Below are 12,284 nucleotides of genomic sequence, written 5' to 3'. Positions count from 1 at the left end.
TTAAGACTGGCTTTATAACGACAAACGTGTTGTTTTACATTGCGAAAACGTATCCTACCTTCATCATATACGACAGCACATGAGCCACGAATTCAGCTGCGCGTACGTGCATATGCATAGCTACATACCCTGCATGCAAGAAGAAAATTCGTGCGATTTTGTGCGATCGCAGCACATCGCACAATTAAATTAATGGAGTTGGGCTTTCTTCTGTACGACTGGACTTGTTATTGCACAAACTAACTAGATCCGCACTAGTAGTGCATGATGTTCCCTAGAATCGCCCGACTTTATTCCCGCACAGTTTTCTTCTTTTAGGCCTATGGTCAGACACACTTTGCACCTGATTGTAGTTAGTCTTAACAGAAGCTTCGGAAATTCTACGGACTGGGACTCCATATTTGCTGTTATTGGTGACGCAGTTGGTTCAATTGTTTGTGTAAATGTGCTACCTTACGGCTTTAGGTTCATGTATAGTCTGTTGAAAAGTTAGCAGTTTGAAAATCCTTTTTCATTTCAAGAGTACGTACATAGTACTGTTTGCCCAGATGCTCCATGTAGGCACAGGCGGCTGCAGATGGCATAGAATGACGACAGCAATAACGTTTTATTGTCTAAAGTGTAGAAGTGTGCACCTTTGAATCAAACACACCTACCTAAACACTTCTGTCAGCGTGGCATGCAGTTTACAAGTTGTCGGTGCACATGAGAAACGAAAATAAAATGAGAGTCACTACAGAACGACAATTATATGACACGTACGTCTAAAACACTACCAGTAGACTTGTCTAAACAAGCAAATTGTGACTTCCGTGCAAAGTATCTTTGGGTGAACTGTCATTGAGCTCTAGCCAGCTTATCCAAGAGCTCGTTTAGCACATCTTTTGCACAGCGAGCTGCATTGTATAACTTGGCCGTTACCGGCTTGATGCGCTCCACTGCACGGATGAGATCATCGTTATAACCTCCTTGGGCAAATTCACGTGCTTTATGAGCACCTTTCACTGCCCGCTGTGCGCTCTTGACATCGAGCAATTCTCTTATGGCTTTCGTAAGAGAAGAGCACGAACTTGACATCTCATCCAGCTTCTCTGCTAATGTTTCGAATTTCTTGATCTCCTTTGCAAACGTTGCTGCTCTAATGCCCGTACCAACAGCAGCGGCTACGCCTGATGCAGTTACTGTTCCTGAAGCGGTGAACGCAGCGACAGTCAAGGGTACTCCAGGAGGCGGACACACAGCAGAGAGAACAATACCGGTAACACCTCCGACTGCGCATACTGTAGACAGAATTCCGCCACCCATCCACTTTCTCTTGCTACGTTTGCTTTTGACGATCTCCATCCCAGCTTTTTTGACCTCATCCAACACTTTGACTTTTGCTGCGTTAGCGTCAATTTGATAGGATTCAAACGCTGTATTTGTGTCCTCTAATTTGTCCTTCACCATACCCATTAGAGACGTGAATGGTATGAAATCATTGTTCCTTATTCCTCTCTTCACTTTCTCAATGGTTTCAGCAGATCGACTCCAGTCGGCAAATTCTTCAACTGCTGACGCAAATTCTACTGCTGATGCTATGGCAGACTGAACTGTATCCCAGCAGGATATGTGTGACACCTTGGCTTCAACCAGAGCACGTCTTGTCTCATCTCCCCATTCGGCCACGGCCTTCGCTGCCTCAAGAAAATTTTTGCCCAAGTCCAAGAATAACGCTGCTTTTTCTCCAGTCGCAAGGTCCACTACCATGGATGTTGCTTCCAGAAACTTTTTGTCTTTGACTAAGCCAAAGAAACCAAGTAAGTCCTCAGTTTGTTTTTTCGAGTCGTCTGACATTTTTCAATGTATGCACTTAGCAAACAACTGCAAGTCAGACCTGAATCAATGATCAGTGATTAGTCTATCCATAGAATGAACTGGCCATGTATGATCTGTCAGTCAAAGTTGCTTGGAGGCAACAAACAACTGTAGAATTTTCACAGTAAAAGCAAATTAATAAAAAATTCCCTTTAAAGTTACGCTCGCTATCTAGGGTACGCTGCGCGAACCACTCCTAGATTGAGTCGTACTTATTCTTCTAGGAATTTGGTACGACCGTAACAAATATCCTGGCGTACCCAATCTGCTGTTACACAGATATAGGAATACGGTACTGCCTGTCAGTAGCATGCAGGAAGGAGCAAATTTACCTTTCCCCAGCCAGTCTCGTGAATGCAAATAGCTCACTTGAGCAATAGAAATGTGTATACGTAACACTGGCTGCCGACTGCTCCTTTCACCGACCGTACGTATAGGATAGAAGCGGACGCTACCGCCCCTAGGAATTTGTCTCAACTCCTGTTGGCAACGCGCCGGCAAGGGTGGTGAACAGTACAGTGTACCGCCGACTGGGTCCTCCCGCCCCACCATTCGCTTCGCTCCCCCTCGCCCTATAGCGCCTCCATTTTAAAATCGGCACAGTCTAAAAGTAGGTATTAGATGCGGACTCGATTTCCTTGGCTGAACACACAGGTGTACAGAATATTCGGTACAGCGTACTTGTTATTCTTGTATAAGGATACTAGTTTTACAGTATCCGTAGGCGCCTCGCGTTGGTGAGAAACATGTCCAACGGAGTTTTCTGGCCGTCTACTGAAACGCTAGGTCCTGGCTAGACTGTACGTATTTGTTGAAATCCTGTCATGGAAGGAAACATAATGTCATGCAAAACTTTAGATTAGGTAAGACCTGGCAGGTAGTTGTCGTTTCGCGATCGTGATCAAGACAATTGAAATGTAAAGTATGCACTCAGTTCCGTTGTAACGACAGTGGTATGGTATTTACTGACATAGAAATTGATATCCGCAAACATTGACTATCAACAGTGTTACAGTAGCACAGTGTAATAAAGGATTGATCATACTGTAGTACGGGACGTGTGAATAGTTGACTGTTGGTGGCACTCAACTCCTGGAGGTGTTCCTCGGTTGTCAAGTACACACAATCCCTAGCTACAATACAAAAGGATGGGGCGACGGAACTTTGTGAGGCATTTTCTTCGCCGTTTGGTCACTTGCACGAATCTTCCTATACTGATCTGTAGTCGGACACGGAAACGATTTTAGAGCAACTATACGATGTCGATTAGGTCTGACATCGATTTTAGAGCAACTATACCTCGTTTGCTCCGATCCTCATAGATCGCTCTCCTTCGCAGAGTACTATAGCTAGGAGAAGCGAATTAATTGCTAGCGCGTAGTCCAAAGTGTACACATGAACCTAAATTTTTGGAAGACCTAAGCACTGTGCTGCGGCTTACAAGTACCATAGAGGTCGCATTTTTCATGTTTAGCCACATTTAGGGTCGTAGCTGCATGTGGCCTAGCCAATGTATATATTGTCACACCTGGGAAACCATAGGTTAAAATACCTCGATCTCACTGCCCCCACAGATTTCTTTGCCAAAAAGGCACGCGACCGCGATACATCTACTGTCTATAGTGCCTACAGACTTTCGAGAATTCAGATCCAATGTCTAGGAAGGACAACATTGCTCAAAATTTCGCTGCTCCGTGATCTAGAGCTGCATGTGCATACCTACAGGTCGTGTACACTGCAGTACTGAAGCGCTCTGTTAGGCCTAGGGTTAGCACGCATGCAGTAATCGTTGTAGTGGCATGGCACTACTCTAGAAAGGATTTTACGAGTCTTAGTATGCGTCTGCACATGTGCCCAATTATAGCATGGTAGAGGTCCGGTCCGTGTGTCTGCTCATTGAAAGAAGGATTGCAAAACGCAACCTATAGTCCTCGATTCTTGCATTTAGAGCCGATACTTTTATGTATACGTTTCACCGATTACTTCGGTCAGTCGAACAAGTATTGTTTGAACCGCTATGCGGATCGAGGGAGGGACTTATAGCATGAGACTTAGCTTGGCGTGATCTGGTTCTTCTCGTGTTCAATCTTCTATTCAGCAGACGAAGTTATTCGTCACAGGAACTGTCATTTTTTAGTCGCTGCTTAGTGAGACTCATGTATAGTTCGGATGGTCACCACAACAACCGATGCATGACTAAAGCCTGGTTCACAATACACCTCTATCCAACGCGTCGCGTCGCGCTGGAAACGGCCTCCTTTGACGCGAGACGACGCGGATTTTTTCCTGTTCCAGCGCGTTGCGTCGCGTCGGAGGCGGCCTCCTTTGACGCGAGACGACGCGAGGTGTATTGTGAACTAGGCTTACAGCTAGAGTACGTACGTATCATGCACTTTTCTCATCAAAACTCACATCTTGTTTGGAATCCAAACGTGATTGCTATAGTCGTGGAATAGCATAGCACCGATAGAGATGGAAACCGCGCTAGCCCCGCTGATGCAATGGGTACGTACGTATACTGAAGGATATCTAACTTTGCTCAACGTGTCGTTATTTCGTGCATTGATGTGTAGTTTGGGTGCCTAGCACTCGCGCAACTAAAATAAGCTTTGTTTTCGCCGATCCTAGGATGAGGCCTCACATAGGTCGCTCTGTAATAAATAATTCCTAGACTATTACGAAAAGCTGTGTCGTTGATACGCGTACTGTAGTCCAAAGTGTGTGAATGAACCTAAATTTTTGGAAAACTTATTCGTTGTGTTGCGGCTTCAGATGTCGCATTTATCATGTATAGCAAGCTTCGAGACACGTAGACTGCGTCTAGAGGTCCAGCTGTGGCTAGCATATTGCTATGGTACACCCGGAAAACTGTAATTCAAGAGGTGTTTGTTTATCTCCTTACCTTGGTTGTCTTTGTCAACAGTCTGTCGCTCTTCACGGCCGAGCGGCGGCGAAAGTATGATTAACTGGTGATATGAGTACTCAGCTAGACACTACTCATGCACGCCAACGCTATACATCACGTGGTATGTCGATCGTTTACGTCAACTGTTGTCGGTTTCGCTACTCTTTTTTGCTCGCATTTACCTTCAACTTCAGAAGTTTCGTTACAACCGCACAATGAGACACTGATCTGCAGTTTTTCACACTAACATACCAAACTCAGCCAAGTCTCTCCCCCACCCTCGTCCCTCCCGGGTTGTCAATCCTCCGCAGAGCCACAATCCAGGAACAAAAAGCGGAGGCAAGACTGGGCTGAGTCTAACCAAACACTGCAAAACATATGAATCTGATTCGCTTGACTTAAGATACACTGGACGGGCTAAAAGCGACGCTCCTAGCTAAATGTGTGTTCCTGTGCGTGTGTGCCTGCGCGCGCGGATACGCACAGGCTGTACTATCAACTATCAACGTAGGCGGGTTTGAGGCAGATAACCACAACCTAGGCATTTTTCCAAAAAGTGTGACAGCCCTGCAATAGTTTACTACCATTTTCTTTCATAAAACTACGACTTGTACCTTAGGATGGACAAATAGTCGAGACAAGACATTTGCTCTGCTTGAAAAACATAATTCAAACATCTTTTATTGCACGTTTTGCTTAGTGAATATAGCCACTGAGTGTTGCCATCACATCCTATCACCATCATCACGTGCCTCAAACAGAATTAACTCTCATCAAACAGAACTCAACACATAACAGTAATTAAAAATCAATGCTTTGTCACAGGTGACAAAGTGAGTAGATCTGCAAGATCAGCAGCTACTAGTTCCTTGTTAATCAACACGTCCACATCAGTACTAGTGTCATACAGCTCCACAGAAAAGACGGAGCCATAGACGTTGATTTGCTTGGCTACCAGTTTTCTATCTTCAACGAGCAACTTGAATCCATGAGTCGCGTCTGCTGGCCATACGATGGAAGACTTTGGTTTAATACCAGCTAACTGACATTGAATGGCAATGAGGGGTAAAGTGAGGAATGTTCGTGGTATGGGCACGACTTCATTGGGAGCGACTCGTTCTGCATTGCCGAAGTCTACAAAACGAACAGTCAGTGTGCCATCATCGTCAACATTCTCCACAGCAGCTCGATACCACATGTCATCTGATGAGAAAAGAGCACAGCATAATTCGTCTTTTGTAGGACTGAATGCTATGTCTTCTTTCAATATATCGTGGCAATACTCGGTCAGATCCACAGTTAGCTGCTGCAACTGCTCTGCGGTGTCTTTAGCAGCCACTTGTCCCCAGAAACAGCCAGGGTTCTCGACGTTAGTGATCAGCAGTGTGAAGTAACCGTCAGCTGGGATGAGGGCATGGCCGACTTCAGACAAGTAGTAGTTTTCCACCTTCTGCTGTGGCTTACAAGCTGATTCGTCTGTACTTTTGGCCAACCCTTCATGAACCAGCAGAGAGCTCACCGAGCGTTTGGAATTAAGGTCAATTATATCAACAGAATATCGGCCATTCTCCACATCTTGAAGACTGCGCTTGACAAGAACTTGCTTGTCTATTACTTCCCGTTTCATTAACGAAGTTGCTTCTGTTCCAAGTGACTCAACTCCAGTCAAGCAACAATGAACTGCTTGCAGTGGAAACTCGTTGAATGCATCAGCTAACACAGCAAGTGAAGTAAAGGGAACAGTTTCTTCATTTCCAAAGTCAGGGTAGGCAACAGTTGCCGTCCTCTTCTCATACTCGACTGATGAGACGTAAGCTCTATACCATCGTCCATCTTCCGAAAATTTCCCAGCATACATCTTTCCAGCAACAGGAATAAAGGGTCGCTGCCTGACGCCACTGTAGTGATCATTCATTGACTGCAAGAGATCAGCTAACTCACGCACAAGGGGAGGATCAGCGACTTGAATGTAGAAAGAGTCAAGACTGTTTACCACAGTCACCACAGCAACAAACTGCTCAGATGGCAGAGTCTGACACTCCGTAGGCCGACTGACTTGACCTGCTGACAATTCTGAAGACACACTTGTTGCAGGACGTGGAACAGATGCCACAGACACGCTTCGCTGATCTGCTTGTTTTCTATTTTTGGGATTATTGGACGTGGCCATCTTTTGATTTACCAGCCACTGATTCATGCTCGGTGGATCACACGAGGGACTGTCAAACAGTTCCACTTCAAACTTTCCCGAAACAGAATACGAATGTCGACAAGTTTTCTTCTGATTTATTGTTTTCTCTTGGCATATTTTGATCGTCCTTTGACTCCATTCACGCAATGGAGCCTCTACACCCGATAGCTTGAAAGCCATAGCTTGTTTCGGTAAAGAGACAAATTGTGCATCCAACACGTACACATTTGACAGTTTCACGTCTGCAGTATTTCCATAATCAATATATCTCACCATGACTTCTGCTGAAGAAACGAACGACAATATTTCAGCTCTGTAGAAGGATTCATCATCAGAGAAATATGCACAACACAGTTCGCCTTTGACGGGTGAGTCAATTCTTGATCCACGCTTGGAATAATGTTCATTCAACTCAGAAGAAAATGCATCTGCAAACCTTTTCATCGCAACAGGATTGGCAACCTGCCCGTAGAAACACTCTGGGCTCTCGAACGTGGTCACAATGATGTCAAACGTTTCAGTATTAGGTGGATGAACTTGTTCTAGATCATCAGCCATCACAGACTGACGCTTCCTCGATACGTGAGATACCGATGTAGACGGTGACGATCCCCTGTTAGACATAGAAGGCATGGTGCTTGAGGTCGGAGAGACGGGGTTAGACACAGGAGCCGACAACTGACGTTCCGGTGGTGTCCTTGTACCCATTGAATGTCCAGCTGCCTTCCCACGTTTATGCAACTCCGATATCACATTCAGTGGAGGTTCATGTGACATATCATTCAAATCCACTAAGAGACATCCCTGTAGTTGTTCTCTAACAGTAACGTGCAATTTCTTGTTAAGACACAGCTCTCGAAATTGATCAGTCGTGCGTTGAACCGGCTGTAACCCTCCACTGCCGTGTAACCCAAACTTGAGAGCCTGCAATGGCAGCTGCAGGTACTCTTCCTCTATTGGCCGTACTTCACTGACATTAGTGATTTCATCATTTCCAAAATCAACGAATTTGACATTCACACTTTCATGGCTCACAGAATTCACCGAAGCTCGATACCAACTACCATCACCGCTGTATCGCGCACAACACAGACTTCCAATCGGAGGAAAAAATCCAGCAACCCGTGACGATGCATTACAAACCACTGCCATCCTGTCCATGAGACTGCAGAGTGATTCGATCAATGCACGATCAGCCAGCTGAGCCCAGAATAAGCCCGGACTTGCAATATGAGTGATAATAATGTCAAACTTGTCTCCAGGAATGGTTGGGTATGTCAGAGAATGTGTGCTCACCGAATTTAGCAACATTCCTGGTCTTGGTGAACGTGTCATTAACAGCTCAGAAGTCTTTACCACAGTCTGCACACCCGGTGTCTGTTGGTTCATCACACTTACTGCTGGTAACCCTCGCCCGAAACCAATCGGATTTCCATGTACCTCTTGTGTTAAGGCTTGACGATAAGGCACCGCTAATCTAAATTGAACCATCTTGTGACCAACGTCGACTGGATTCTGAGGATTAGTGAAGTCGAACAGCTTGATGAAGTGAATGTTCGACTTTATAGAGCCGGGAACATATTCAACCATCAAACTCCTCAAGCTCTTCAAGAAGCCGACGGCATTATCAGTAAACTGTCCACCAATCCCTGTGCCTTTGTACTCCGTCAAAAGACACTGCAATGCCTGAGCCGGAAGTTGAAGGAATTCTGGCAATATCTCTCGAATATCGTTCAACTGAACTATCGATCTATTACCATAATCAAAGAAAGACACAAGCGACGATTTGCCATCAATGTGACGTAGTACTGTTGCTCGGTACCAACACTTGTCTTCGGAAAAACAGGCGCACACCATCTCACCCACGTCAGGCATCCTCGTCATCGGTTGAGCAACACGCAAGCAATACTGTGTGAGCTGAGTGGACAGCTCACGCATTCGAGAGTCGTTGTCTCCTTCAGCCACAACAATGTACATTGTTGGATTAACAATGAACGATATGACACCATGAAATAGTCGTCCTTGAGGCAGTTTGACAACTTCCATCTGTCTGTGATAATACCTGTTGGTATTCGGAGTTGGAAGCAAGTGGGGTGGAGGGCTGCTGAGAGACAAAGACTGAGCTACTCTTCTCTCCGGTTCCGGTTCAATCGGCTGCACGTCTGGTCTGTACACGAATCGGCTGCCTGCAACGATCTCGTTGACACTCTTCCTTGTCTGCACGTCTTCTATCTTGACAAGGAATGCACCAGTTGACTTTCCCGTGACCGTTGCAGTCAGGTTCTTGCCGACTGTCAGTCTCTCAAGTAGCATCACTCCTCCATGATTATTGTCCGTTTCCTTTGCTGCTGTGAGACCATCCAGACAGAAGTTATTCTGAGAAACAGTTACGCCTTCGACGTGTAAACTGCCTTGCAAGTTACAAGCATTGATCACAGACGTCACTCTTAGTTGACCGGTATCTCCAATACGGATCTCTCTGCCATGAGATTCAACTGTACTCGATCTCTTATCGGTTTGACTCGTCAATCCTAGGGCATATGCCAGATCGTCCGTGTCTGGAAAATCGACTACAAGACCTTCGTCGTCAGACTCGGTTTGTGTTGGCTCTTCTACAATCGTTGGAGTTGTCACTTGCTTCCTATTTCTTTTGTCTAGAGCCGGATCAGATTCAGGAATGCAAACGTTCGCCTTTGATGACATCTGCCTACTTGCTGCAACTGCATTCCCTAATGGAGCATGGAAAGTACCTCTGCTTGCTAAAATAGAAACACACAGATAAACACACATGCACACGCACGTGCACACACACACACACACACACGACTGCAACCAGAAATCAAAAGAATCGTTGCTAATGTGAACCAAACCTTTCTCTTCATTTCCCGAGTGCGCAGCAACTGTCCTCCTAAACTGTTGCGGAGACTCCGATGAATTTCTCGACAACGAGACACTGAGTTTGCATCCGTTTGGAAAGGGAAATCCATCAAAGTCTCGAATGCCACGATCAGCCTCATGTGCAGTCAAAAAACTGACAAACCTAAGAAATCAGACATAGAAGATACACAAATCAACAGAAACTCAACATATACTAACACAATCGACTACACGTCACTCTTTCCTTATTACAATGCAAGCTATCATGCCAACCTATTGCCCTTCCCATGGAAAGTCAAGTTTTACCAAGACAGTGACCCTCATTCCTCCTCGTTAAACCTTTCACACTACATAGTTACCTACCCCGCACGTCCACGGTAACTGGGTTGTATAGGAAGAAGCTTGCAAGCAGTCACTTTACCAGACTTGGAGAACAGCTTCTTCACTCCTTCCTACACAAACAAAACAACATGAAACACACAAACATCCAAGACGCGATGCAATCTATAATATTAACACCAACATTCGACTCAGCTTGTCTAATAATCTCGTACCATTTATTTGTGTGTATGAGTGCATATCTGCCAGTGACTGCATGTGTCCGTATGTCTATGGCTGACCACTTGTGTGCCTGTCTGTATGCCTACACACCATCACACTTTCTGTCCCTCTATATCTGGTTTAGTACACAAACATCAACTATAGAGACTGAGCAATAAATATGAAAGACTCACATGACTCATTTCCAATGGCAAGTCCTTGAGATACAGTTGATAGACGTCACGTGTTGGATAGTTTGCCAATTGGCCAACTCCATCGTTGTCCTGAGAAAATCCCTTCCTTTTCTGAACCCAATCCAGCGTCCTGAAACAAGTTTGACAATGCACACACACACACACACACACACACACACACACACACACACACACACACACACACACAGACAGACACACACACACACGTGGTACAACAAACTGCTAATCCATTTCTACATTACCTCGGATCCTGTGACATGTCGAGAGCCGACTTGTCCTCATACGAATTGAATACGGGCGATTCAAATGCCTCTTTCATTGGATCCCATGTCTTCAATTCACTCTCTTCTTCCCTTCCAGCAGCTAAACTAATGTAACGAACTTAATTAATTAAACATACTAATGTACTATCAGATAATACAAACAATATTTATATTATTTAATCTGACGGCCAGTTCTACTTATTTGGATACCCAAAAAATAATCAGAAGAATTTGTGCTGTGTGTGTGTGCGTGTGCATGCGCACGCATGTGTACGTATGTACATGCACCATCTACCCTTAGGAGAGATCAGACTCTTGATGACTATATATAGACTTGCATCTACAGGTGCTTGATGACTATATATAGACTTGCATCTATAGGTGCTTGACCGTCATATGTAGTGAATGCAGTCGTATGCATTACAGTATAATGTACAGTGAAGTCAAACCTTGTGTCAACCCATGTGAATTCAACATACGAACTTCAACTCATTTTGTTCTCTTTCTCACAGCAATAGCTGGTGTTTTGCATGAACTCACCAGCACACTGTGCCACTATTGTTGCTAGTATTCGGCATTATTATTACGTCATTATTTGAGAGAACCTCAACTACGTTTTGACAGCACACGCACTCCACACGAGTACGTATCCATCATCTCACAATGATAGCAGCTGCACCTGTGATGGTTGTTTACTTACCCAGATGTGCATCGATTACATTTGCTACTCCAACTTCTACTTGCAATGGTGACAGGCTATCGGGTTGCCTGTCCTCTTCCTTGTCCGCTTCCAAGGCAGCAGGCAATCTCAAAGCTTCAGAGACACTGTTGCTGAGCTCGAACCTTTGTGATCTAGTGACTATAATTACTCCCAGCAGATCTTCATCCTGCGATTCATGTGATGACGGAACGTTATCATCATGTAAAAACCTCCAGAGGGCTCTTCAGAACAAAACTGTTGCTGCCATCGCTGACTACACAGACGCACACGCGTCTCCTCTCTGTAACGTGTACTACACCACGCTCATTACCGGAACTTGAAGAATGGGAAGCAACTTTGACTTGCTATATCTCAGCAAAGACTTAACTTAAAAATCTAAAACTATTATTCCTGTCATGTAAGCAACTAGAACTATCGATTTCCAACATAAAGAATTTCTGATTTTTGCCTTGCAGTTACGCTTTAATCGTTCCACACCCTCAGTACACGGTTTTATGGCCACATAACTACCAACCTCAACAACATTATTGCAGCACTAATAATCAACACACGTCATAACCGCTAACGCGCGCTAGAACAAAAAGCAACACACACACACACACACACACACACACACACACGCCAGCATCCGCCCCCGCCGGCCACACATTCTCACACACCAAAACCCAAACCCTCCACAACGTCAAACAACAACCAGCCTACCTCTCACCCCTAC

General features: G+C 45.0%; 2 protein-coding genes across 2 annotated transcripts in view; both read right to left on the bottom strand.

Annotated features, from left to right (window-relative positions):
- Positions 1 to 594: 594 nt before the first annotated feature.
- Positions 595 to 4,944, bottom strand: LOC134189660 (uncharacterized). Its single transcript, XM_062658011.1, has 2 exons — positions 4,760 to 4,944; positions 595 to 1,876 (listed from the first exon to the last, which is right to left on the bottom strand). The coding sequence occupies exon 2, from the start codon at positions 1,834 to 1,836 to the stop codon at positions 838 to 840; it is 999 nt and encodes a 332-aa protein (XP_062513995.1). The 5' UTR covers positions 1,837 to 1,876; positions 4,760 to 4,944; the 3' UTR covers positions 595 to 837.
- A 463-nt stretch (positions 4,945 to 5,407) lies between these two features.
- LOC134181142 (tudor domain-containing protein 1-like) overlaps positions 5,408 to 12,284 on the bottom strand; it is a 7,388-nt gene continuing 511 nt past the window's right edge. Inside the window, exons 2-7 of the mRNA XM_062648355.1 lie at positions 12,272 to 12,284; positions 10,828 to 10,953; positions 10,565 to 10,694; positions 10,194 to 10,282; positions 9,824 to 9,993; positions 5,408 to 9,712 (exon numbers count right to left, since the gene is read on the bottom strand). The exon at positions 12,272 to 12,284 is cut by the window's right edge and continues 226 nt beyond it. Of these exons, the coding sequence (XP_062504339.1) occupies positions 5,571 to 9,712; positions 9,824 to 9,993; positions 10,194 to 10,282; positions 10,565 to 10,694; positions 10,828 to 10,953; positions 12,272 to 12,284 (4,670 nt within the window). The 3' untranslated portion in view covers positions 5,408 to 5,570. The remainder of the gene's footprint in view (positions 9,713 to 9,823; positions 9,994 to 10,193; positions 10,283 to 10,564; positions 10,695 to 10,827; positions 10,954 to 12,271) is intronic.

Source organism: Corticium candelabrum, chromosome 1 (genome assembly GCF_963422355.1).
Source record: "Corticium candelabrum chromosome 1, ooCorCand1.1, whole genome shotgun sequence".
NCBI lineage: Eukaryota > Metazoa > Porifera > Homoscleromorpha > Homosclerophorida > Plakinidae > Corticium > Corticium candelabrum.
The sequence above is the reverse complement of the archived record's forward strand: the minus strand, read 5'-3'. Positions and strand labels throughout refer to the sequence as shown.

Bases quoted from the DNA above. Each gene is read 5' to 3' on its own strand.
- LOC134189660 (XM_062658011.1), bottom strand. From the start codon at position 1,836: ATGTCAGACGACTCGAAAAAACAAACTGAGGACTTACTTGGTTTCTTT.